A 27,522-nucleotide genomic window follows, 5' to 3' on the forward strand; every position below is an offset into this window, starting at 1 on the left:
TCATGTTGAGAGGGAAACTGGAGAAGATGAGTTCCCAGCAAGCCATCCACCCATCTGTCTGTGTTGTGCCTAGATATATATGCCAACAACACCCTTTAATTAGCAGGTTCCTAAACTCTACAGAAGTGAATATGTCCCTGGAGTTTGGAAAGCCCCAGGTGAAGCTGTACTGCTGTCAGAGTTTATCTCAGCTCAGGGCTGGCCCTTAGAATATGCATTTTTTTAACAGAAGGACATATTCCTCCTGCCTTACCCATCAGATGTTCTATTCATATCTTGGGAAGCTGTAACAGAGCCCAGAATATAGAGGGGTCAGGTTCTGTCTCCCCTTGGTAATCACTAAACACTAGTTAAATCTAGTTAACTAATACAGGCTTGGTTACAAGCAGGGTAAGTGCACTGCTGTTAAAAGTGGGGCAAATATGCCCTTCATATTTGGAAGCTGTTTAGATAGACCTGGACTGCAAAGAACAAGCAGGAGGTAGGATTGCACTTTATGTTAAAGAGTGCTAAGCTAGACTCACTCAGGAAAAGTATCCAGGTGTAGCAAGGAGGTAGCAGGACAGGTGAATGTGGGAGCCCTATCACTACACAGAATGGGGCACCAGGACAGGGTGGGGAAAAAAAGAACGTCATGCCTAGACAGTTAACATGGATTCCCACCGAAATAAAATTGGCTTAATCATCAACAATTGAATTTTCCAAGTCCCCAGACTTCACAGACTACAAAGAGTAGCAGCACATGGATCAGCCAAGTCCCAGAGCCACCAAATCTATCCGACCTAAGGCAGCAGCTTCCCACTCTGCAGACCCAAAGTTACGGCCAAGGTGAGGCGAGGCTCTGTGGATCTCCAGCAGTGAGAACAGGAGACAAATGAAAAGGACTGAAGGGCAGGCAAGCCTGAAACACGTTGACTTTATGTAGGTCATTTTATCACATTTGAGAGGAGTTTCTATTAAAAAAATAGAAGGTGTCATGAACCAGAGACAATTTTTATAGCTGTGAACATGCAGGGATATGTGGGTCAAACTGCTGTATCCTGTGAAAGGCAAGTGGAGCAGCAGCAAGCTGTAGAATAAGGAGTAGGAGCAGTTCATGCTCCCTACTCAGCAGCAGATTGGACAGGGCCCTCTTACCCAGAAGGGCCCACGACAGCTCTGGGACATGGCATGGCCAAACTGGTGTCACAGTTTTCTCACCAAGAAACCAGAAGAGAGGGATTTGTTGTGTATGTTACCCTGTTTATCACACTTTTGGGTCTCTCTTTTCTCCCTTTAATAAAATACCACTTGCTAAACCACACGCTTCACATTTGCAAGTGGCAGGACTACCTTGTTGAGCCCTGCAGCTTAGCTGAATTTTCCAAGATTTCCAGGAGGCCTCAGGCTGGTGCTGGAATAGTGACCTCTAACATCTGAAGTGGCCCTTTTTGCTGCCAGTCAGTACTGGAGAGGAGGGTTAGATCTGTAATAAACTACACTATGTATTCAACCTCTTATGACTGTACTGTCACAGGTCTCCTTGGGCACCCTCTATTCTGATAAATAAATAATTTGGGAAGAGTAAATCATGTTGAGAGGGAAACTGGAGAAGAAAACCCACTCTGAAAGCCTATTTCCACCAGGAAGTTAGACTTCTGTAACCTCAGGGCCTTAGATAAACCCTGGTACTAACAGCTCGTTAACTGCTGTGATGCCCCAGCATGAGAGAAAAGGGACTGAGAGCAAAGGTCCTAGATAGGCAAGCACAAGGGACTCAAGACAGCTGTTGAGTTTGGAAGATGATCCAGAAAACTATCCAGAAACTTTTCTTCCAAGTCAGGCCTGTCACCTTCTCTTCATAGGAAGGCACAGAGGCTGTAGCATAGATACTGCACCCACAAAGCTCAAAATGCCTGGAAGGAAGAGATGGGGTTGCCTGAAGGAGATTCCTGAAGGAGATCAGGAAGCACTTAAATACAGAGAGATGGGAGGCAGGTACAGAGAAAAGGAGGGGCTGAGCATGAAAAAGCAGGATGAAGGAAGGGTGCAGAGAGCAGAAAAGCTAGGGTGACAACAGAGGGAAGTTTGACAAAGGAGGATACTTGATTAAAAGACCAGCTCAGAGCTGATCTGGGCCTGCTGTTCAACACTTCTTTGGGTCTGGCACCATTTGACTGTGGCAATAACCTCCCAAGAAAAACTGAAGGTTGGAGGATGAATACCTATGAGCTGGGACCAAGCTGTGCCCTCCCTGCCACCCCTTCTCCAGAAGGACATAGCATGGAGGTCCAGGAGTGACCCTGGAACCACCACACTCTTGACCTCACCCACTGAGAACTGACTGAATCTGGCAGATGACCCAAACCTTAGCCATTTGTTTAAACAGGGAGAGTAGTGTAATGTATTCCTTGGATTTGTGGGTTGCGGTTGCTCTCAAAGCCTTAAGAACCATTTCATAGATCTATTTGGGAAATTCCTCAGCATGCTTTGAGTGTGTCTGAAAATATCTCGGACTGGATTAAGATATATCTAACTTGGAATGGATAGGCGGCTATTGGTGTTTGAGTGTAAACAGCTTCAGAACTCCCTTGCATGGACATGAACGCATCTGAGGAATTGCCCATGTCTGGGGAGCTAGCTGGTCTGCTTTGCATGTAGCAGGATTTCACCAGTGACCCTTGCTTGTATCTAAAGAATTTGTTGGTGGGACCTGGGAAGCTCTTTGATCACCTCCCCATAATGAGACTTGAGGCCCCAGTGCTTTAAGTCTCTTCTTGCACTATAGGCAAGTCTTTAAGAAGAGCTCCTAGCTTTCCTCCCTAAACCTTTGAGCTTTTCCCATGGGAAGCACCCAGCTGCATGCAGTAACTTAAATGATTCTATCAGATGCAGCATGCTGTATAACCCCCTGGTCTCCAGTCTCCAGCCATGTCATGGTTTGGGTGTCTGTACTACGCGGAGTTATGCAATCTTACCTGGTTCTCAGCACTCAGTGGAAAAGCTTCTTTATCTTTTGAACGAAGTTCCTCGACTGTGCCTCCATCCAAAGTTACAGCTTCCAAGAAATTAGATGGGACCAGCCCTCTCTGTTGGTTCAGCTCTCCCTGCAGGATCAACATTCAATTCTTACATCAGGTTTTCTGGCTGACGGAGATACAAATAGAGAAACAGCCCCACGCAGAGAAGGCTAGGCTACGGCCTGAGAGAAGCTAGGGGCCCAGGCACACATTCATGTTGGAAGGATCTTCACCAAATTTCAGGATTTGCATTCTTGCTTAGTCGTAGAACAATTCAGAACACAAAAATATAGAGGAGCAGAGTAAAGTGACAGAAGATGACAGCAGGCAGTGATAAATGTATTACAACAACCAGTCACTCTTAAATTCTTAATTACTAAGCCTATTTGCACTCTACAAAGTCAAAGCATTTCCACTGATATCCTGGAAGCAACTGGAACATGACTATGCCACAGACTTACTAAGGGCCTTTGCTTGTTTCTTTTTCTTTTTTTCTTTCTTTTTTTTTGTTTAAACAATGAGGTATTACTGGTACAATTGTCCTATAGCGTTGTCTCTATGCACACTGACATCTAGGGCTGCAAACCAACCTTGTGTTTCTTTCTAAAAAACTGTTTCCAATTCATCAACAGGTGATTGGATGAGACAAAATAACCCCAGTAACGTTGTTTGACTTCTTTCATAGCGCTGGTCAAACAAGACATTCACAGTGATCCCTCTAGACTTTACCCAGAAGTGAACCTCAACCCTGATGTGTGAAGATACACTGCTTTCTGTCCAGGAAAAGATGGATGATCCAAGGACTAAGAATCTTGTCCAACAGACAGCTCTCTGGCAGGCACAGACCCCGGATATCCATAGTAAATTAAACTGTTATCAGTGTTTGCTGAAGTTGATATGCTGACGTGTAGCAGGATAGGGGTTGGCGCATATTTTTTTTCTTATGTTATTCCTGCCGTGGATAATACCCATGTGTCAAGAGTCCTTGGTAACAAATCAACTTGTAGCAGATGCTGATGCAGCTGATGCATGTGTAGCAAGATGTATCCTAGGCTTCAGGAAACTTGCAGTGGAGTTATGCAAAGAAAGAAACTTAAAACCATTTGGATGTTGGGTTTAAAAGAGGAGAACGGACTGCAACATCCCACCCTGCAATATGCAGCAATGGGTTCATTTGTTCCACAAGCACAATATTTCATCCTCTAATTTCTGCCCTCCTGCTACTAGATGGACTCCAACTATTCCAGATATAACCATTGGATTTTCCCAACACTGGTACTCACATAGTAGAATCCATCATCGTCCATGGACCCAAACACAGTGATAACGTCCCCTGCACTAAAAGTCAGTTCAGCCTGCAAAAAGCAAGAGAACAAGTTACAGGAGGAGCACTGCCTGGACTTTCTCATCAGAAACACAAGGTCACCCGGGGCTGCTTGCAAGATCTCACCACAAGCAAGAGAAGCCACTGTGTTAGGACCTGCAGGACCAAGATGCAGAACAGAATTCTGAGCAGAATTCTAAGTATTATGAAATGCAATGCAAAGGAAGCATTTCATAAATTAAGCCTGTCTATTAAAACAGTTTCTATAAAGCTCTAAAATGGTACCTACCACCTGTTCAGGCAAGGCATGTTGAAGACAGCCTGAATAAGCACCAGAAATACCTTATATTTCTTTAAATACAAATACATAATGCCCTTCCCTTCATATGAGCCTATTCTGTGTGCTATGCTCAGGGATTAGTGACTAGCAGGAACGCACACAAACTGATAGACTTGACCCGAGAACAGAACGTTGTTGCACAAGACACAACCCTTCCCCATCAGATCCATCCATCCTTTCAGCCACCCCATTCTGCACTCCATGGAACACGAGAACCAGGCCAAAGCAGTCTCTCCTAATGAAAGAGCCCCCCCAGGAACAGCAAAACAGCTTCTTGAGGATTAAAAAGGGTGAGTCTGCAAACAGGCTGTGTAATGGACAAGTCCCACTCCAGACAGACTGGCCTTATATGCACTTCACAGAATCACAAAAGCGTTGGCTGGAATAGACCTCTAGAGATCCCTAGGCAGGTTTTATATTTAGTCTGCAGTCTTTAGTCTATCTCCTGAGGCCTCAGGTTCCTACAGCTGGCCGTGAATTACTTTGTTCTAGGAGAAAGACGCTTCTAGGGAATTTCATTCACAGACACAAGGAACTGCACAGAACCAGCTTGGGGCAAGTTCACAAACAGCAGCTGCAGTCTTCTAGCAAACCAGGTGACCAAATTTTCTGGCAGTGTGAACAGGGAGCATTTCCACTAATGCAACAGAACTGCACCAGTTTGTCTCATTTTTGAGCTCCCTTCACAGGGAAGGTTCTGGGAAGGTCCAATCACTGCTAAAAACAACAATCTTTTTCTTGTGACAAGGGCTCAGAAGTGTTCTTTGGCCAGATGTGTGAATATCTGCATCGATGCAGGTTGACACATGCTCTCATTACACCTCTCCCAAGACAATCTATCACCTCTAAAACACTTTCTCCTCAGAAGCAGGCTCTGTCACATTCACAAGACATTCAGAGACAGTTGGGGAGGCAAACATCTGTATTGTGCTTGTGGAAAGAATCTGAATCCAGATCCCCTGTTTAGACTTGCTCAGAGGAGACTAATCCTGCTAGGGAGGAACAGAGAATCAGCATGTTTTTACTTAAGTTGGTTGAAGAATAAGTGGGTTGAAGAATAAAGGATTCTGGATGAGAGCCTAGGCTTCTACCAGAGCTACTGAAAAAAATTACAGCTAGGAAAATACTACCTATGCACTAGAGAACCCTAGGAGGCCAAATGATGCTTGTGTGGTTTCACTGAGACACATATACAGAAAATAATTAGGGGTATATTGTTTCATGTTCTTCACAGATAACTCAACACAGTTATTAGATAATACATGAAAGAACACACCAGCAAACTCTGTGTTTTATAACTTTAGCCAATCACTTCTATCAGCTATATTTTTGAGCTGTAACTCTCTGGGTTTTGACCAAAGTACTAAGTGTTACAGGATAAAATAGGAGGGAAAAAAAAAAAAGAGAGGAAAAAGAAACCTATAAGAGGAGTGAGCAGCTGCTGGTTACCTCTATATCTGCATTTGGAGAGCTCTCCTTGGGGTTATAGTCAAACACAGCCACCATACTTCGAGCAGGGAGCAGTTCAGCTTCCAAGTCCTGACGCTTATGTTCTGTAGGACAAAAATAAAACAGAATATCCTGAGCTTGAAATTCTAGGACAAAATCCCAAATCACAGCAGCTTCTTCACTCTTCTTGGAGTGGATACAAAAAGAGTCCAAGGGGAAAACTGAATGAGGGAAACATCTCACAGGCCCCAGAGATATCCGGTAAAGCAGTTTTCTGATCTCTTGTATCTCCTTCCAAGCACAGAACTGGAGATATCTCTCTGCTCCAGCATCCTGGTGTCCTGCCTATGTTCAGGAATCACCCAGCCAGCAACAGTTTCCTGACAACCCTCAGTGTTGACAGGCCTCAGAGGGACATTTCTCCTCCTTCCATGCACTGCTATGCTATTGAGCTACAAAATTTATCCTCCAAGTGCCAGGGGAGCAGCAAAAGCACAAGACAGCATCAACAAACAGCCCAGCCACAGGAGCACTGAGCTCAGCACAGACAAACGGAAGGCAGGCCTTGCAGCCTGGAGAAAGCTCTGTGTTATCACAACTACCTGCCTGCTTGGCTTCGTTACACACAGCCTACAAAGGCAAAGTTTGGCGCTACAGAAAATACAAATTGCCCAGTCCTTCATCTCATGGACTTTAATCCCTGCTTCAGGTCAACACCGGATGGGCTAACAAGGGGTTTGCAGGCTTGGTGTCTCCTAACCCCAACAGATGACTGTACGCCTAAGCAGAGAGAACATAAAGAAACCCCCCTTCCCTCTCACCCTGCAAGAGACCTTGGATTTTAAGGACTGTGGCATTAGATCAGTAAGACATCTCCAAAGCAAAACCTCCATCTTCAAATACTCCCTGTTTAGCCACAAGTCATTGCACCCACTGCTAAATCGCATGAACTAAAACTCTTCTTTCCTGAGAATAATCGTTTTCTTACAATGCTTCAAAGGACTACAGGGTCTTGCATTGGCCCTTTACTACAGTCCATGACCACAAAGCACTTGTCTGTACTATGATCATGTCAATGTAACATGCCTCTTCTCTAATAGGAAGGAGCAGTTCTCACCTGGATGAGACTGGTACTTCTCCTGTTTATTCAGTTCTGTTAGGGAAAGAAAACATCCTGTCAGTGGGTATTCATCTTTCAACAACGAACACACCAGACAAGTGACAAACAACAATAAAAAGAACAAAGACCAAAGTAGCAAACAACAAAAGCAAATCATTCATGCAACTTAAAGTCTACGCCAGCTACCATGACTCAGGGACCTAATAGGAAGTAGAGGTCAAGCTCCAAAACTATAAAAGACATCATTATCCTTAAAAACTTCTAACATCGGAGCCAGGTTGGTAGCATGGAGCAATGCTGCTTGACCAAGAAGGATGGGCTCTCTTTCCACTTCCTAGCTGTTGTACAGAGACAAACATCTGAGGGTCCTGGATGCAAGTAGTAAAAATTCAATGCAGTCTGCAATCCTACTGCAAAAATCAAAGAGGAAGCAGCGGGTGACACAGACCTTTCTTGGAGCGTCTGGGTTTTGGAGGAGGGACGGTTTGGCGGCGTGGAGGTGGAGAAAATGTGCCATTTCCTTAATAAAATCCAAAAAAGCAAATAAATAGACAAGAGAAACAGACAGTGAATGGAAAGCGAAAAGCTTCTTGAAGAGTGAACAGGCAACAGAGTAGCATGACATGCTTCCCCTGGGAAGCAGACACTGTGATTTCTCCAGGCCAAGGCCAAATCTCCATTTATTGTATGGGGACTCAGATGCGGCATGATCCACATCCCAAACATACACACAAATCCACCTTATGTTTATGCCCATCAGTAATACCACAGCACACATGAGACAAATTTATCTACTTCCCTGCATTTTATCTTTCAGAAGCAGCATCATAAGGGTAAAATAAAACCTTACACCATCAACACCTGAAAAATGCCAGGTGAAGTGTGCCCCATCTAAACACTCAGGTAGGAGGCTTGGGAGGTCTCTAAGTCAAGATTCTGTACAGAGCACAGTCAATACTGAATTCAGACCAGGTTGCTCAGCGGTTTGTCCAGTTGGGTCTTGAAAACCTCCAAGGACAGAAATTCCCCCACCTCTTTGGTCCCTATTCTAATGCTTAACTATCCTCATAGAAAGACATCTGCTCCAGTCAAAACCTCTCTGTTTCAATTCATTAAACATTGAATTAATTGAATTTCAATTCAATTCTCTTTTTCTTCTGCTATGCAGCACCGTAAAGTGCCAGGCTCAAAACCCATTGCTCTTGCATACTGCAGTGCTCTACAGACAGATGTTTGAAAGCGCCCCTGAAGTTCATGAAGAATGAGAAGAGAGGATCTCCAGAGGAGTCTGGACATACATCTCAAAAAGAGTTTCCAGTTGAGCCTATGGAAGAGAGTTCCCAAACCAAGACCTCTATGGCATTTCCTGGTTACGAGACTGTAATACAGGTCTATGGCAGCAGGAAAGTAACAAAGACAAATACACTGCCTGGCTGCCCAGAGAGACAAGGGTTTACACTGTGCATTCCTGCGCATGTATGTCTTTTTCACCATCACCACCCATCTGATAACTTTCAGATCCACTATGTTTCATGCAGTCTCAGAGCTATTAAGTTCCTTTATGTTTCTGAGAACATGCAGTGGGGCAGGGGACAGGAAGCCTTTTATGTTCCCCCAGGGCAAGGGCCACCACAGGCACCTAGCCATCAGTGGGCAACAGTGAATATATACAGGAGAAACATTAGGTATGTCCTAACTGTGGCAAAAGCCTCATTCAAAACTCTCCTCTTCCTAGACACTAGAGCAGCCAAAGGACACAAGTCTACCAGAAATCACACAGCCACAAAGTGAAAGCATATAGCTTGACAGCATGGCTGAACTTTCCCCATTTCAGGGAAGAAATGTGCTGGCAAGAGCATAGCACGCATGTAAAGGAGATACAGTACCTACACTCTCCATCGGTGTGTCAGCAGGAATGAACCCTTGCTTTAAGAGCTGCTTCTTGACTTCGTTATTCTCCACCTGGACTTCAGATACCATGTTACAGGGAATGTATCCTTCCCTTCCTGCACATTCACCTCTGTAAAACCCATCAGCATCCTTATCTCCACAGACCTGCAAGGGGAAAGAAAGGCCAGAGACCAGTTTATGCTACAGGGACCAAGACACACAGAAAAAAAGAGAACAAGGAAGTTAAGGAAACTCCCAAAATAAAGGAGTTTTGCCTCCCAAAGTTTCAGCTGTCCCTGGAACATGGGATGGCTCCATACAGAGATGATGTTCACTAAGGTATGCTCTTACCTTCAGGATCTGCCCCTCCTTAAACGGGAGTTCCTCTTCTGCCGCATCAGGGTTAGGAGACATAGAAATGGGATCGTAGTCAAAGAGGGCCACAAATATCCTAATGGCATCATCTTTAACAGCAGTTTCTGAAGCTGTGCTCCTTGAAGGACCTGTGAACAGACAGGGGTACACCAGAGAGAATGTCAGCACCATGTCCCAGAGATCCCCTGCCATAGACCTTCAGGTCTCTCAAACACAGCCTACTAGCCTCTCCCACGAAATTTCCAATAGCCTCCCTCTCTCCTGCTGCCTGACTCTCTCCCCTTTGCCCACTCACCTGGAGTAGAGAGCAAAGGTTTCTGTATTTGGCTTCTTCTTACACTCTTGTTCCCTCTTCTGCTGGGAGCCTGCCAGGCGGCTGAGCCAGGCAGCTCCTGGCCCCTAGGATCTTTATTACCAGAAGCCTGCAACAGGAACCACCAGAGAGTTAGTAGCAGCCTCTGCCTTCTGATTTATGTGAACACCGCTCAGCCCATATGCACTCCACAAAAGAGCAGTGCATCCAAATGCAACATTCCTCTTCGGGGACACTCTAGAGCTGAAAATACCATGGGAGTTGGAAAACAAAACCAAACAAATACAAGCAGGCACCCTGCCAGAAACAAGCGATGATCCCTTTGGTAAGCATGAGGAAGCAGGAAAGGGCATTTCGAGGGGAGGCAATGACATTATAGTCATTGTCCACATGGAGCTTTCACAAATCAGTTCATTTCACTAGGGATTTTCATTTCTGTCTCACAGTCTCCTGTCACAGGGAAGAAGACCCAATGCGAAAAGGAATACTGCATCAGTGACACTCTGCCTTTTAGCAGGAAAAGCAGAAGCAGCTCATACAAGAAAAGCCACAGAGCAGCACAGAACTATGGAATCTCCCAGATACTCTTCTGGACAATCCTAGAGGAGGGTCCTTTCTCTGTATAGCACTAAACAAAGCAAGATACAGGCAGGCCGGGGAAGCAGAAGGAAAGCTAATGCCACTACAAGCTGCTTCAAAGCCAGAATAGGAAAAGTCACCCAACCCTTTTGTGCAAGGAGGTGCTACGTATCCCCTTCCAAGGATGTTCGAGCCTCCTTCTCCAGCCAGGTGACTTACAGTCCAACTCCCAGCCCTGCTCCTCAGAGCTGCTCTCACACCTCAGCACTTCCTTCTCCCGGCAGAGGAATTGCAGGCGACTGCTCGGAGACCCAGCCCACTCCATACGCTGTTCTTCAATCATCTCCCGCCTGGTCGGGTCCCTTCTGCCACCAATGTGGGCAACCTCAGATTGACTGGAACAATCACTCCACTCCCCCTGGCAGCTCTGGGCCCCTTCTGCTCTGCTGTCTGGCCACAGCCTGGTCTCAGGCGGGGATGAGCAGGTCGAATCTTGATCGTCTTCTGAGTCATATTCAATGTCTATTTCCAGGCTCCTGGGGCTGGAGCAGTGTGTTGCCACCACAGGAGCTTCTGCAAGACCCGAAACTGCTGCTTTCCTGTGGTTTTTTCGTGAGATGCTTTGTCTGGCACGACGGTACACATCAAACCCCTCCTTACCACCAGCACTGCTCGCAACATTCAGCTCTTCCCTGAGGCTAGGAGCTCTGTATAACCCACTTCCCATCTGGCTGCAGTTGCCCAGCAGACGACTGCAGTGCTCTGTGAAATCATTCTGTCTCTTCCTACCCGTCTCAGTCCGACTCCGGATCCTCTCTCTATAATTATTTCCCTTCTTCTTACTCCAAGGGGGACTCGCCCCAGCCACAGACTTCAGATCGCTCTCCTGGTAGCCCCAGGTCCAGTTTGCCCTTTTCTGATTCCAGGTCAGCTGTCCACAGGCAGGATTCTCTTGCTCAGCATCCCCTCCACTCTTCTTAACATCATGCTCCTCCTGCAGAGTCTGGACAGACAGATCTGGGGAGCTATCACTACCATCTGGCTTTAGAAATGACTCCTGGATGTCAAGCAGCTTCTCTGTCCTTCCTGCATGGCAGGTAAGTCTTTCCATGGATTCTTGAGGCTCTGCCTTTTCCTCTAGAACACACTTCTCGTCCTCATCTTCTTCCTCATCCTCAGTCACTTCTGGGATGCTAAACAATTTTTTGCTGTGGTTCTTCTGAAGGGGGAGTTCTAGTATCCTCTCCAGAATCTCCTCATCGCTGTCAGTATCACAAAGATCCATCTGTACCCAGGCCCCGAGAAAAGCCACAGCCAGGACAAGCAAAGGAAAAAAGAGAGGAAATAAACATTAAAAAGAGAGACAACTTTACAGTCGATTCCCTCCCAGCACAGCAGGATGGAGCGGAGACTGTGGTCTGCAGCGAAGCAAGGGTAGGAAGCAAAAGATAGCAATGGTTCTTCTGGCAAAAAAGCAATCAGATGAGCTAGCAATGCAGCAGAAAGCGAGAAAGGCCAATGTATGGAACAGCTCTCTCCCAACCTCTCCCTCTACGCACACAACTTTCTCCAGCACCTTTCATCCCATCCACTTCATTCCCCACAGCTTCAGCATCCTGGGTCTGGGATGATGGGGGCAGGACAAGCACAGTTCCTCTGCAGCTGTTCACCGTATATTAGAGATGATCAGGTTCCTCCCTCCACAAGGACCAATGTATTGACACCACACAGCTTGCGCTCACACAAGGACTCCCCGTCCTCCCTAATCTTTCTGTGCACTGCAATGAACAGAAGGAAGCAGCCCTGTGCAGCAGTACATCCACTGGAGATGTTGCTGCTGTGGGAGGACCTTCCCTAGTCTCTTCCACTGGTCTGCCAAGGTCCAGCTCTATGGTAGTTTGTTGTCTGTAAATCCAGGAGAACACAGAGTTGCCATGAATAAACACAAAAACCATTTACCTCAAAGGGCTCACACAAACTTGTAGTTCACTTGCAGCTGGGTAAGAACCTACCAGGTTACATAAAACTTTCCAGAAAACACTATTCAACTTTAAAGCTTCCCTTGTACCAAAAATGTAATTTATGTTTTACCTCTTATTATATTAATAATAAAATAAAAAGGTATAACACTAGAAGCATAGCATAATTTAGGTTGGATGAGAACTCTGAAGGTGCCCGATCCAACCTCCCTGACAATTTATATCATGACGCGGTTTAGAAACATTTATAAATAGCTTACAAAGCACATGTAGTTACTGACGTTATAAGCTACAGCCATGAACAGTCTTGTTTAAATTACCTCTGAAAACTGAACCACAGTGGGAGAAAAAAGCAGTTGTTAAGCGAGCTATTGGACACTACACCTCTATAACTTTTTTTCAAACAGAAGTGGTCTTGAATTACATTTAGAATTATAATTAGTTGGAAGGGGCCTCCAAAGGTCTCTAGTCCAACCTCCTACTTGCAGCAGGACTGCCGCCAATACTAGATCAGTGACTTTGTTTAGCTGAGGCTTGAAAACACCAAAAAATGGAGATTCCCTCACCTCTCCAGAGACCTGTCCCAGGGCCACATCACCCTCCTGGGAAAGAAGTTTTTCCTCATGTCCAACGTGAGCCTCCCAAGCAGCAACTTGTGGCTGCTGCCCCTTTTCACATCATCTGACACTAACAAGACGACTTTGGCTCTCTCATCTTTGTAACCATCCTTCAAATAGTCTTAGGCAGCTACTATACCTCCCTTTAGCCTCCTTTTTGCCAAGCTAACCAAGTTCAGCTTCCTCAAACTCTCTCCACAGGACATGCGCTCTAGGCCCCGACTATCTTGTTAGCCCTCCGCTACTAAATAGTAACACGTAGAATTTATTAATGCCACCATAAAACACATCCAGTAAGACTTATTTTCACTACCTACAAAGCTATGCCCTTTGCTTTTGTATTTTTATATAATAATTGCTTTCTAGCAAGTTAAGACTGCTTTTGGGCAAGTTTGGCTTCTATACTGAGAAGACAAAACGAATCCAAGGATTCAGAAAAGACAAATCTTGAAGAAAAAACACTGCTATGTATTTGGAAACGAGTAGAATAGCGAAATTCTATAACGTGAGGGGGCTATGGGATGCTGTTGCCCATTAGTAATCAAGGATAAAGTTATTAACAACATATTTGAGGTTAAACATTCTAAAATCAGCACTCCTCCATACTTTCATCCTACAGTTTCTGAAAGAGTTAGCTGAGGAGACCTGAAATAACCCAAAATGTTACCAGACATGCAGAGGCCTACAAAAAAGGCCTGTGAGGCCTGGCCCTCTCCAGTTATCATCTTCCCTCACTCTACAAAAGCAGAGTAGGGAGCTCAGTATTCTAAAGCTTCCTGCCCTTGGATGCCCTTCTCCCTATTCAGCATCTGTTGTCATACTGCACTCGTCACTCCCTCAAGTCTTCACAGCCAGAATAGAAAACAAGCACTTTATCAGGTAAAGAAGCACCAGTGTGCTCAAGTCATCCCCAGAAAAAATAATCAAGCCACTAAAATATCCAGGAAAAAGTGACATAAATTGGCATTCCTGACTGTTCTCGTTGTCCCTTTCTTCCTTCCAGGAAAACTAGGCTTCTTTCCTATTTTTCCAGCACAATCCCAACAGCTAGAAGCCCCTTCTGGTATGTCCTTCCAGGGCAGACCCAGCATCTCCAGTTGGAGGAGGAGGCCTCTCCTCGAGCTTCCAACACACTGCACTGCAAAATCCAGCCTCCCCACTAGGGAAGTAGAACCCCCTTCAGAAGGGGAAAAAGAGAGGCAGCAAATTTACTCCAGATTCATCATGCTATCTGCTGCTGACCTATTAATGCTCAACAGATCCATCCCATCTGTGCTGCAGGCTAGCAGCCACATAGATCAGCATCAATGAATTACAGCTGCTCTTTGAGCACATGAAAGGAATTAGTTTGGCCTCTTACAATACAAGCATATCACATTTCCTGCAGATCTTTCTAATTTCTCAAACATCCAACTGCAATACTTTCCCTTATGCACACTCATCCCAAATGCCGTAATTTGTATGATCACATACCACTTTCCAGTCATGCAGTTTTAAGCAAACTTCCTGTTGCAGATGCATTATAATACACTAGCTTTAACTATTTGAACTTCTAACATGAATGAACACGATCACTCGTAGTTCAGCTTAATCAGTATTTCCTCACTCACCACATCTGAACTTTGCAACAGCCACAGCACCACTCCTGCAAGCCATCCATCTCTACAGAGAGCGCTAAGGGCTAAGCAAAATAATTTGCACCGTTATTCATATTCGGCAGGACTATTACGTGCTTGTTTTACTTTAGGAGGGAGGGTGGGTTGATACAGGATCTTACAGACGGGTGAACTTCAGAGATTCCTATATGATCGTTGTTTGTATCTATATTAAGAATTAGATCAATGGGATTGATTTTTCACTCTGGGTTCTAAAGTTCACATTACATTTTGTATTTTTCCAGCTAATTAAACCCTGGATACATTTATTACATATAAACACCTTCCCCTCTCACAAGGAACTTGCATTTTTACTAGCTTAAGACAACACTGGGAGGTAAAGCAGAGCAGGGAGGAATTTAGCCAAGCACTGCACTGAGAGGGCTGGGCTCAGACAGGCCCCTTCTCCTGTAAGCTGATGATATGGAATGGTCGCACTGGTGCTCCCCACAAGCATTACTCTGCTAGCAGTTACCTTTTCTCCATTCTCCCGGTAACAGGGCTCTCTTGCATCCCATTTCTTCTCTTCCAGCACTTCTGAAGACAGTTCCTCTTCTTCTTCCTCTTCCAAAATATCTGAAAGGTCAGAACTACGGTTGTGCTCAGCAAAAAAGGCCAGCTGCCGTCTTCCCATTTCAGACATTTTCTCTTCTTGCTATTGAAAAGCAAAACAGATTTCCATTGATGCAGAACTCGGACCTCTAGGCTGTCTCTCTGTTTCAGCAGTAAAACAGCATTAATTCCACCTTCTTTCTCTAGTACACGTATAGCTAAAGTGTGGCAAGAAATAGAACAGCACCCAGCGCAGGGCCTTACATGCCTGAGCACGCGCGTGCACACACACACACCTGTCAGGCACGTTTTATAGCCTGCAGGAGAAGAACAGTATGCCTAAGATCATAAAACCTATCTGCAGCTCAAATTTTTCAAATACAATCCACGTCCCTCCGCGGACAGCAATTCAACAAAGGTAAAACAAACCTCTCTCTTCACTCTAGACACTACTCCAGAGTCCCCTCTGGACATTTCTTTCATCACCTCCTTGCCAGGGGACAATCTCAGGAATTCTTGGCAGCTGCTACCGCTCGTGCTTGAGTCTTGGGAAGTGCTCTCTGCTACTACAGTCTGGCTGGGGAAGGGCAGATGCTCTGGACTGAAGTGTTTCTCCTTTGCCTCTCTTTCTACATTGGGTTCTTTTGGTGACTCCTCCACAGAGCATGCAAGGCAGGTCTCCACACGTATCTTCAGACTGCTGTTGGACTGGCTTTCCAGCTCTGGTGCTCTAGTTACAGAGAGCTCCATCTGTGAAAGAAACCAAAAGAGTTCATCATCAGGAAAACAATGGTATCTGCTGCAGGACCTTGCCTGTGCCCTCCACTGCATGCTCTATTTCTGCTCCTCTGTGAAGGACCTGTCAATGACAGTTTGAGAAGTTTGAGCACGCTCTTCTTGCCAGCACCTCTTAAGCCAATCACGCCAGTGTGCACTGGGACTTTGCTGTATCTCCCTCCTAGTCCCTTCTTGACGTGGAACAACGAAACCTGGGGGAGACAGTGTGAATGAAAAGGTCCTTTACCCCTCCACCTCCCAGCTCTCTGATGTAAACACCACATGTTCTGTGTCTCCTGGCATATGAAGATTTTTGCATTCAATTTGTAGCCAGGAAAGCTGGCCAGCCCTGGAATGAATTCTTCCCTGCCATTAGCTGCAAGGGGACGCACAGCCTTTTCACTATAGCTTTGTGGTATGCACCACGCTGTGGAACATGCTGCCACATGGGCCTCACCTAAGCCACAGAAGCATATTGGCAATAACTAGCAGGAACAAGACGAGCCCAACCTACATGACGAGGCCAGTTCCTGCCCTCAGTCCCAGAGTCCTAAGCACCAGCTTACGGGTTAGCTTGAGCTGGAGGTGAGGACACAACCCCAGTACTCATTGAAGCTGCTGAGTGCTGTGAAGAAAATGAGAATGAATGAAGATTGTACAGAGAGAATACAACTGCATAGACTAGTGGCTTGGTCACTTAGTTGGATTAAGGAAACTTTAAATTCTGATCTCTTTCCAAGAAGTGTTTCTGTCTTTTATGATCAGTCAGCTCAGTCTGGTGTTTAGAGAAATCTGTGGGAGATGGAGGAGTGGAACCCCAAGGACTGAAGAGGGAAAGGCAGGTGGGACTTCACCCTCTTTCTTAAAAAAGGGTGGTCGCCTCTACTGCATTTTGCAATGGAGCATAACTTTGTGCTTATTTACTAGATGCAGTGAAAATACTTACAGGATGAGATTTAGACACTGCAGTCTAAATCCCCCTGGGCTTAGGTGAAAGATAGGCAGGTCTAGATCCCAAGTATAATCTGATGGTTAGACTCCTTCTGCCAGTTTCCCTTTGTTGACTTAAAATGGAGACAGGCATCTCACCAAAGAAGGTGATTTGCATCCTGGGAGCATCGCTTTTTCTCCACTGACTACAAAGGAGGCAAAGTGACCCATCCACACGTAGTCATCTACCCTAGCCATCTAAATGTGGGCAAATGAATCACAATAGACCTGAGGTGCCATAGGCAGCAAATGAGCAGGAGATGAAGAATCAGGATCACAATTTTGGACTCAACATCTCCATTCTACTGTGTAGTTATCTGGCCTTTGGTCTTGGGCCCACACAACTGCTGATGCTCCAGCAGTTACCAGAAGTCTTCGCATTCTTTACTCTAACCCTATGTCTTTATAAACTCACACTGCCACGATTAATAAAGTCACACTGAATATGATGGTTTGAAGCACTCCTCTGAGCCCCCTGCCACTGCAAGGTCAACACAGGAGCCTCTGTTTAACACAGCCTGATTCCACCTTTGATTGGAAACCAACATTCCCTCATGGGGGGTCTGCAGTGAATTCTTTCTCCCTTGCTGACAAGACTGTTAAGCTGGAAGGGGCTTTGTGACATACTTGGGACTACCTGCTGTTGTTTCAATGCAAAATGTAATAGCTAAGCCAGAAACAGTCTGCTATTAAGTCAGACTGTTTCCAGTTGATGGCGGAAAGAAACTAAGCTCAGTGTTGGGACAAAGAATTCAACTGGCACCTGTAAGGAATGCTGTGATCCTATCTTTATGTATGGAAGCCTGCAGAAAAATCTCTCTTAATTCCAATACCCTGCCTAATGTCAAATGTTAGAATGGAAAAAAGATCCTCCTTCCTGATATAATATATCACACACCTATGGGATGCACCCTTCCCTCTTGTCACAGCCTGAACACCTTATAGATGATCATCCACCTCTTTTCTTATGGATCTCCCAGATGCTATGACAACTGTCCTACAAAGCTCAGAAACCACCCATCCTCCCTATGGACGTGAAAATACCAAGTGCCGTGACAGCTTCCCAGTTCTTCTCCAGACATGGCTACCTCACTGTGCAGTCCAAGTGCCCATGTTTCAGGGCTGCCTACTCTGCCTTGCAGAAGTCCACTAGACTGGAGAGGTCTCCTCCAAGTCAGAGTACTGGGCAATGATGGACTAACCTTGACATCATCAGCAGGGGAAACATCCTTTTCACCTTCTAGCTCTGCAGAATTCTTGCTTTTCTGATCCTATTCTTGCTCGGCTTGCACACATGCAATCAAGCAGGGAGGTTCATCTGCTCCACCCTGCTCTAGCTACACAAGAGCAGCCAATACTCCCTGCTAGTTTGCCAGCCACTGGAAGACAGCCCCAAGGGGACAGTGTGTCACAACAGGAAAGAGACAATCAATAGTATGTCATTCCATTTCCCAAAATGATCCATTCTTCTTCCCAGCACACATGGTTCGGGGCGGGCGATGTAAGCACTTACCTGTGCTTCCACTCCTTCATCCGGGTCTTTCAACTCTGCTTCCCTTGGAGAGAGAGGCTCTGTGCTCTCACTTGGGAGCACCGTGCTGCCAGCTCGCTGAGGAAGGACAGCCAGGCTTTTCTTGTCTTGTGCAGTGTCCGATCCCTGTGAGGAAGTGCCTGAAACCTGCACCAAGGAAGCACTGGAAGAGGAGAGGTGTGGCTGTGAAGAGGCTTTCTCTAGCGGAGATCGTGCTGAACCATCACAGCTAGAGGCAAGATCAGTCAATTTGGCACCTGAACCATCAGTGGGAACTTGTTGAAGAAAGAGTGGAGCTGTCTGGTGTGTGGGAGGGTTGCGTGCAGGCAGAGAACCCCTGGCTTCTCCACAGGGCAGCCTCGAGGTAAAACTGGTATGAATAGCAGAATCTGAAGGTGAAGAATGACGAGAGGCTCTCAGCAAGACCGAGGAAATCCGGGCTGGAACCGAATCCACTGACTCCCCATACAGAGACATTGTTCTCACAGAAACCTCCCGGCACACCTGGAACATCTGAAGCTGAGACAAGTCTACCAGGATGCTCCCAGCTGTTGGAGAGGTAACTTCTATCGCCTGCAAGCAAAGACCCAGGAAAGAACTATTCATTGTGCACAGCTCATGCCCGCTAGAAATGGCACTAATTCCAGAGTTTACAACCGTCCCCAAAGCTCTTTACAACAGCAATGCAAGATTTCAACCCTTCTGCACAATATCAGGCAAGCAAGAATAATAAAGAGAATTTATTATCATAACCACTTGAGAAACATGGATATTCTATAAAAAGACTATATTCCCTCCTACTCCAGTTTCTAACTGTTCTTGTTCCCTGTACTTAAAAGGCCATCCCATCTCTTTTGTCAAGGCAAAAACTTTGTAGATTCCTTCTTTCTGACCTGGGTAGGGGAAAGAGATTTCCATGATAAACAGCAAACATCCAGCACAGCATCACGGTGTTTTGCACCGTTTTGCTCCCTTAAATCGCTGTGGCTTGCCTCTCCCACAGCCAATGGCACAATGTCACATGTACAGAAGCCTGCAGGCCAGTTTCAATACAGAAAATCCTTGGAAGTGCTTTATCAGTATTAGTATTGGACACTGGGTTGTTCATACATCTCCCCATTTACCTGTTCCTGATTTAGGAATGGGCCGGAGAACCACACCTCACTCTCCAGTCCAGGGAAAATCCTCAAGTGGCAGCAAGGCTCTGTACTTCTCGCTACCCATGCCCTGTGTCCACAAAAGTGGCAACCTGCTAAGATAACCAGCAGGGTATTCCCTGGGGATTCAGGATTCATGCTGCTCTTGTTCTGAAACAACCATAAGATGTTGTGCTGGAAGGGTGTCCCCAAAGCTTATTGCTGCCTGGAGGATCAAGCTATAACAAGGCTAGGGTGAAAGAGAGGAGGCTGACACTCTAACTGTCCTGTTCTGCTGGTGAAGGGTCCTGCCAAAGAAACTGTTCTAGTTCAGTTATATCAAGAGCATATTCCAAATCTGGACAGATATCTTTTTTAGTGTGCTTCACTCAAAACAAACAGCCCAAGTAGGGGCAGCATTGTCTCTTCTCTGATATTCCTTTGAAGGCCAAGTACTGTTACTGCCTCCTCCTGGCATGCTTACTGGATCACAAATCAATTCTGAAGCTTTATGGAGCCTCTTCTGTCACTATCCTTTTCCCATGTGGAGAGCAGGACTTGGCGCACTGCTCAGTAACATCCATGCCAAAAGCAAAACTGAAAACAACCTCCACTACTTACTATCCCCAGTCTGTACAGTCAAGGACAAGACTGGTCACAAAGCCAGATCGTCATTTTTGGAGAACACAGTCAGGTGGCCAGCAAAGACTCCTAACACCTCCAAGTCCTTTTCACAAAACTTCCTTTCACAACCACAGGTTCCTCCTGTTGAGTACCAGTAATGACTTTTTTCCTAAACAATGACCTTGTTTTCCCTTTTGAGTCATCTGAAAGACCTAACTAAGCTAATGGAAGAGAGCTGAGCTCCTCAGTCCTGTACCTTCCTCTCCCACTTACTCTCCCCAGAAGGACCTAAAACACTCTGTTCATGTTTGAGATTCTCCTTGAGCCCCAGGAGAGCCAGTGGCACTTCCACATGGGAGCTCATTCATCTCTCCTATGGATGCCAGCCTGAAACAGTTCTGCCATCACAATTACATTCACCAGTTAATGTGCCTCCCACACTGGACCCCACAAGTCTGGATCAGCCCTACATTGCCAACTTGCAGCACTGGCTTCCATGCAGCATGCTAATGACATATTTATTAGAAAAGTCCTCTCACGGTAAAAATCCATGTCCTTGCTTTCTAGAGCATGACCTTGCTTTCCTTTTTCTTTATACCTCACTAATACACGCAGTACCTCTCAGTCCTGGCTAGGTCACAGGAGCACCTCAGTAACTAATATTCATCATATGTCTTGGCTAAACTCATACAGTCACCAGTTGCTTGCCAGGTCCTGAGGCTCTGTGTCTGCTTGCTACCCCCAGCACCAGCCTCCAGCCAACCACATGCACAAACATCAGCCTTGCACAGTGTCAGCACAATACCTTCTGTCCATCCGCATACACAGCATAACCGGTGACTCGAACTCCATTTGAAGATCCTTCTGCATCGATAGTGACAGGTAACCAGCTGATAACTAGGATACCTGGGGAAGGACCAGCTTCCACTTGGACATCCAGAGGAGCATCAGGTGTACCTGCAACAGATCAGAGTTTCATTTTGTTTGCCTCACCACAGCCTAATGCCAAACTAAACCCTGGTCAATAGCAAAGAGTAAACTCTCATGCTGGACTTGCCACTGCAGAATTGCACTGGAATAGTTACGCTAGTCTTAGAAAACAATAGACAAAAACCAGAGCAAATAAGGTGGTCTTGTTCTGTGAAAAGTTTTAATGCACAGAAAAGACAACTTTGCAAAAGTAGCTGAAGCCAAGATGCAGCAACCCTTAGAGCAGGACATGGCAAACCATATACTCCATTGCCCAAGAGGCATGCTGCTCAAATTAGCATGGGAGATGTTCTCCCAGAGCAAATGAAAACAAAAAAGGTAATAACTTTTTGAAATAAAAAAAGAAAAATATTAAGACAAAACAGTACAGCATCTCACTCTTTGGAACCTAATAAACCTTGCTTCCCTTTGCCCCAAGGCCTCAGAGCAAAATGACGACAGAGCTCACTGCCCCAAGCACTCCATGCACAGTGGCAATGGGCATGACTGCTCTGATACCTGCAAGAGGGGTAGTGAAGTGTATCACAGCTGAGCTCTGCTCTTGCCCCTCTGGGAGCTCTTCCCAAGATGTTTTCAAGGGCCGGGCCTCCAGCTTGGCAACATATTGAGTGCTGGGCTGCAGGTTGCGGAAGGTGTACCAGTACACCCCAGGTTTTGTTATGTCACATTCCTCCCCATTGAGATACACTGCATGATTGTAATTGCTGTTGCAGGGAAGCCACATGATCTCTGCAGATGTGGCTGTGACGCTTCTGACTTTTAGCATAGTTGGTGCCACGCAAAAATCTTGCCCCACAAAGAAAGTGCAGCGCAGTCTATCAGAACTGCCTTGCTCTGTCACGCTCTCCACAGACACACGGTAAGCCTTTGTCTTTAAATCCAGCTTTTCAATCACTGCTTTGGTCTGAAAGCCACTCTTCACATTTTGACGTAGCTCTTCATCCACATAGATGTTGTAGCTTTGTATGTCTGGGCAGCCAGCTGGTAAAAGTGGTGGTTCCCAGCCTACAACTATGCTTCTGGCAAGCTGCTTGATCAGAGTCAATTTTCTTGGATAAGGCACTGCTGTATGACTAACAGGCTCCTCCTGGTCTCCTTCTGCTCTACTGGTCAATGGGCTGATGCTACTCTCTTCAATGGAGTAATCACTCTTATCTCCACTGCTGGTGCTTGCACTGACAAAACTTTTCTCCTGGTATGAACTATGGGTGAGATCATTCAGCTCCGAAGGCAGAAATGTCATGAGGTCATCATCTGAAACTCGCTCAACAAAATTGGACGGGACCAACCCTCGCCGGCCATCCATCAGCTCCCCTAAACAAAAAACAGGAAACCTGTTACCACTGAAACTACCTTTCAACCTTCCAAACCATCTATGACAAAAACGTGGCATCATCTCTGCCAGGTTGTAACTGCACTGCAGTCAAGAACGAAAGCAGCTCCAGGAGGCTATCCCTGGCCAAGGTTGCTCCATTTCCTACGGCTATCCTAGCACTAGATCTCAATGCCCACAGTGAGAAAACTCACTGCTTCTCCATATGTTCCAGAGTCAACTAACCAGACAGTGTTCTGAGTAATCAGCTTAAGGGTTTTTCCTTCTTCATTATCCCATTGTTCCTGATCGCAGCTCTTTTACTAACCTAAAGGTCTTTTTCTAGCCTTCCCAAACTATGCAGACTCTCAGCATGTCTCTTCTCCCAGCCACACAGATTTGTTTTTTGTAGTATTTCCTCACGAAATTCCACCTTTCCAACCCTGTATTCCTCTTTGGCCTTCTTTTTAGCTCCCTCCATTGCTATGCTAGCTTCTGTAATAAGGATGTCTAGAAAGGAACCATGAGAATGACTGATACTACAGAACTCTTGGTATGCACAAGAACCATCAAATCAGAATCAAATGCGCAGTGGGGTAAGGACTGCGCATACTTCCTCCTTTCAAATCCTACCTACAGCAAATCAATTGAAAGCAAGGAAAGCAGAAAATGTTAATAAAGAATAACCTTTTTTATTCTTCAACAACAAATCAATAAATAAATGAGAAGCTTCAAAGTAGAAAGAAAGAGCCAGAGCAGTCAAAGAGCAAGCAGAGCAACATGGCATGCATTTGCCTCAGCTCTTGCAAAGCACCTGAGTAAGCGATGAGCTTAGATCCCATAAAGTAAGCCAGCTCCACAAAGAAACTTCATTACAAATTTGCAGTCCACAATTCTTAGTTTCAACTACATCTGCCTACTAACCAAGCAGGACCATGTTTTCAAAGGTGTCAAAAGAGAAACATACTGTAGGACACCAAACAGGATAAAGGCTGTATTTTGGGCTGCTTAGCTTATGCCCTGCTATGGCCAAAAGAGCAAGAGGCAATTGAGACAATCAACTGCCTACAGGCTCTGGCTCACTACGCAGCCAATGAAAAAAAGGGAACGCAGAAGGTGCCTAAGGACTGAATGCTGCTTCTCCCCGTGGCTAGGGAGAGGCCACATGTGCATGAAACCTGGAGCTCTGCTGAAAGCAGTGGCAAAATTCCCACTGAATTCACTAGACCAAGATTCCATTTTTTAGATTTAATTAACCACGACATAAATAAACCCTTTTCCAACAGAATCTGCACTCTCCTCCAACAAACTAACTTTGGACAGAAAACCTTTATCTTGCAGTTTTAAGATTTACTAAATTCCTCTCTCGTTCTTTTTAAGGAGATCAGATCTCTACAGCAGTTCAGTCACACTTCATTCTGCTAAAGCACACCTTCAAAGAAGCCATCCTCATCCATGTCTCCATAGATGTAAATATACTCTCCAGCAATCAGTGGAAGCTCTGCCTCTGGATTTTCATTAGGTCCATCGAAGGGATTGTAGCTGAAATAGTTGCAACAAGAAAGCTTAGTTTGCATAGCAACTTTTATAGCAACACTTTCAAGCTGTGATTTTAGATAAGCTTACAGTCTACTGGAACAGCATCTACTTTTTGCAAGCAGCTAATTCCACAGAGAAAGGTCAAGACCCTAGATTATGGTTTTATATATAACTAGTAACATCTTGCTCCATGTTCAAATAACATCTAGGATGACTTTTCTGAGTAGCAGAGCAGATGCCTCATGATGTTCGAAGGAAACAGATGAGAGAGATTCAAGAAAGGGTGTTTTAAAAAATGGTTATTTGAACTACGTGTGTGACTGCTGGTTTTCTGGATGTTACCATATTTAGTACGTAAGTTGTAGGACTCGGCATTTCTAAAACTGACATCCTTAAAATCACTCACATTCTCAACTGTTTTATGTAGATAACTTTCAACATTTCATGCACATCATAGTTCTGGAAAAACAGTGAAAATGCCCAAAGCACTCAAGATGTATTTTATCAGATATACAGCCGTCATGGACAAGCACAGCACTGAATCTCAAAATTCTCATGTTTAAAACCTGAATGACTTTTTTGGATTTGTGCAAGAAGAAAGTTACAGAAGAGCAAAGAAAAGGTTTTCAGCTCTCATTTTTCATCATAACTATCCACTCTTCAGGATCCAAGCTACATATCTCCCAGTGCTGTAACTCCGTATTTTAAAAGGCAGTACAAAAGCTGCACTAGCAAGAAAATTTTAAATAAATACATTGGTGACAGGATTTGTGCTCCAGGTAGTTCTAATCTACCTCTCCACGGATCCTCAAGCTAATCAGAGGGCCTATCACAGAAAAATGACTAAAGAAAAATCTTGTCTTTGCAAGCACCTACTGCTAATTGCTGCTCTTTTGTCTTTAAAAGGGATTCCAGCACGCCAAAGCAATGTTATCCTCTCTATGAGCTTGGCAAGATCTTATAGGCCCAAGACTCCAAACTGAGGACACGGATCATATTTGACCTGCTCCTTACAAGTACAGAATCGTCCAAGTTTTCCTGCTCCTACTCTACAGTCTAAAAGGTGAATGATACATCAATATTCTTTGTACTGTGAATAGGGTTTTGGGTTTGACCATAACAACTCAGTGGATAGGAACAGTTATCAAAAAATCTGGCCTTATTCAATGCTAGCCTTTCTTACCCCTCTTTTTTTCTTTTTCTTTTTCCTTTTTTTTTTTTAATTTCAATAAGACAGACTTTGGCCAAAAATTTAAATTTAGGAATTGAATTTAGGTATAAAAGTATAAGATTTTCTTGGAGAAGACTAGACTCTTCTGTAGAAATCACATATTTCATGAAATGTGTCAATTCAAAACTTGATTTTCCATTCAAAACTATTTTCAAAAGAAAAGTTTCAACTCGTTCTGCTTATTGAGTAACTAATGAGTTTGACATGTTTTTGTTAAGCTAAGTGCATTGGATTTGCTTGTGCAGGTAATACAGATCACAACAATTCCCATGAAGGAATCAGATACACATATACATAGACACACTAATACCCATCCCTAACAATGGCTAATGCTGGGGACCAGGGTAAAGGAGGCAACTGTGAGATAACCTGTCTAACCTCAAAGACCACAACAGATGACACCATACCTGTATCGAGCTAAGAAGACTTGCAGTTTTGCAGGGCCTTGGCTGCCTGGCTCTGGAATTAGAGAGATACTGTCAACGTCCAGTTCCTCCATTTCACTTGCAGTGTCCACCTAAAAAAACCATTAAAGATGGAGGATAAGATATGGCCCAACCAGAATAAAGGAACACTCAAACGATTTCAAGAGCAGCGAACAAGTCCTCTAAGCTGGTATATATGCTGTCAGTCAGCCCACTGGGCCAAGGAATGTCTAGAAGATTTAGTATCGGGGTGCAGAATTAGTGCTAACAGGTAACGGCTCCAAGCTGCAGCTTCAAGGGTTCAGGGGGAATATTAGGAAAAACTCCTTCCCCAGGAGGGTGATGCAGCCTTGGTATAGGTTGCTACACAGGTGGGGGATCTCCACCCTCGAAGGGCTTCAAGCCTCAGCTAGACAAAGCCATGGCCACCCTGATCTAGCATTGGTGACAGTGCCACTGTGAGCAGAAGATTGGACTAGACACTCTGGAGGCCCCTTCCACCCTACATTTCTCTAGTTCAGTATATTCACTTCCTCCTGCCTCCAAACGGTAGTTGTTCCTATGTGAAATATAAAAGCCAGCATGCAAGCCTTGCTGGTAATCCGAACAAAGGGGACCTTACAGTTGTATTACACCGCTTTGTTCAGTTTTCTTTTTTATACTAAGCTCATTTAATTCAGGCAGGAGGTGACAGCCTTAAAAATAAGTTAAAATCATTTTGATTTGTCCTTCAGAACATACCCTGCAATAATACACAGTTATTCTGCATACAAACAGTTCTCAGGCATATTTGTCTCACATCAGCAGGTTGGTAACAAAAAAACCAAAAATAAACAGTAGCTCCACCAAAGGTCTCAAGCTTCAAAACTGGAGTTGTCTTTCGATACAAGGAATTTCAACCTTTAATTAAAGTTTTTACCTCCAATTCCCCTGTAGTACCTATAAATACCTCAATACAATGTTTATGTCCTTTCAGAACATTAGAAGGCCATACCGGTTCAGACCAAAATGCTACCCAACCCAAAAAGCTGGCTCTGTTAACAGCTAGTAGAGTTGAAGAAAGAAGGCAAACACGAAATCCTGTCTTCCAAGTATAGCCTCTCAGTTTCTAGCAATCAGCTACTTAGGGACTTCCTAAGCTGAAGGCTGCATCCTAAATGCATTTGGCGGCTACTGGCAGAGGCATTTTCCAGAAATTTGCCTCAATCTTTTTGAAGCCCACTGATAATTTTGAACTTTCACATATACTGGCAATAAGTTACATAATGCAGTCATACTTTGTAAGACAATGTACTTCCCTTGAGTTTGTTTGAAATAGTGCCAAGGAGGCAAATCAAGGTGCCTTTTTAAAGAGCACTTTAAGGCAAATATATTTTTGATGAAGACCCACTGCAGACAACAGTACACACAGTAGATATTGTTCTAGTATATGAACTGCCAAAGTTAATCTATGAAAGGAGTCCAAGCACCTTTTCAAGACGGCCTATTCAAAGGACTTGTTTTAATTTAATCAATGTGAGACTACGCTCCTTCCATGCAATTTTCAAGTTTTAATCTAGGCCTAATGACATTCTAGCACAACATAACTGCTTTCACCTATTTAAAATGGAAGCTCAAGTATCTAATAGATATTGTTTTCTTTTGGGTGAAGGTCTGCTCAGAGGCAGCACAGATCTCTCCAACTGCACTGAGTGCATTCATGTCCCAGTTTTTGCAATAGCATCTTTAAACAAGAGAATTGTGAAGAACAACTTGTTTCAGCCTTTCCAAAAAAA

General features: G+C 44.8%; 1 protein-coding gene across 10 annotated transcripts in view; it reads right to left on the reverse strand.

Moving 5' to 3' along the window:
* The window catches only part of TSPOAP1 (TSPO associated protein 1), an 84,686-nt gene that overhangs the window by 5,958 nt on the left and 51,206 nt on the right, over positions 1–27,522 (reverse strand). For 5 of the 10 annotated variants that reach the window (XM_068909373.1, XM_068909380.1, XM_068909379.1 and 2 more), the window contains 16 exons: positions 25,730–25,839; positions 23,985–24,094; positions 21,739–22,554; positions 21,056–21,207; positions 18,473–19,063; positions 15,622–15,942; positions 15,116–15,295; positions 10,535–11,674; positions 9,793–9,919; positions 9,474–9,625; positions 9,119–9,287; positions 7,681–7,752; positions 7,230–7,265; positions 6,113–6,216; positions 4,283–4,354; positions 2,958–3,086 (listed from right to left, as the gene is read on the reverse strand). In XM_068909373.1, coding sequence (XP_068765474.1) covers positions 2,958–3,086; positions 4,283–4,354; positions 6,113–6,216; positions 7,230–7,265; positions 7,681–7,752; positions 9,119–9,287; positions 9,474–9,625; positions 9,793–9,919; positions 10,535–11,674; positions 15,116–15,295; positions 15,622–15,942; positions 18,473–19,063; positions 21,056–21,207; positions 21,739–22,554; positions 23,985–24,094; positions 25,730–25,839 — 4,281 coding nt within the window. Of the gene's footprint in view, positions 1–2,957; positions 3,087–4,282; positions 4,355–6,112; positions 6,217–7,229; positions 7,266–7,680; positions 7,753–9,118; positions 9,288–9,473; positions 9,626–9,792; positions 9,920–10,534; positions 11,675–15,115; positions 15,296–15,621; positions 15,943–18,472; positions 19,064–21,055; positions 21,208–21,738; positions 22,555–23,984; positions 24,095–25,729; positions 25,840–27,522 lie in introns of those variants that run through there. The other 5 variants (XM_068909376.1, XM_068909377.1, XM_068909374.1 and 2 more) reach the window with 4 other exon arrangements.

The sequence above is a fragment of the Struthio camelus genome, chromosome 16 (assembly GCF_040807025.1).
Source record: "Struthio camelus isolate bStrCam1 chromosome 16, bStrCam1.hap1, whole genome shotgun sequence".
In the NCBI taxonomy this organism is placed as follows: Eukaryota; Metazoa; Chordata; class Aves; order Struthioniformes; family Struthionidae; genus Struthio; species Struthio camelus.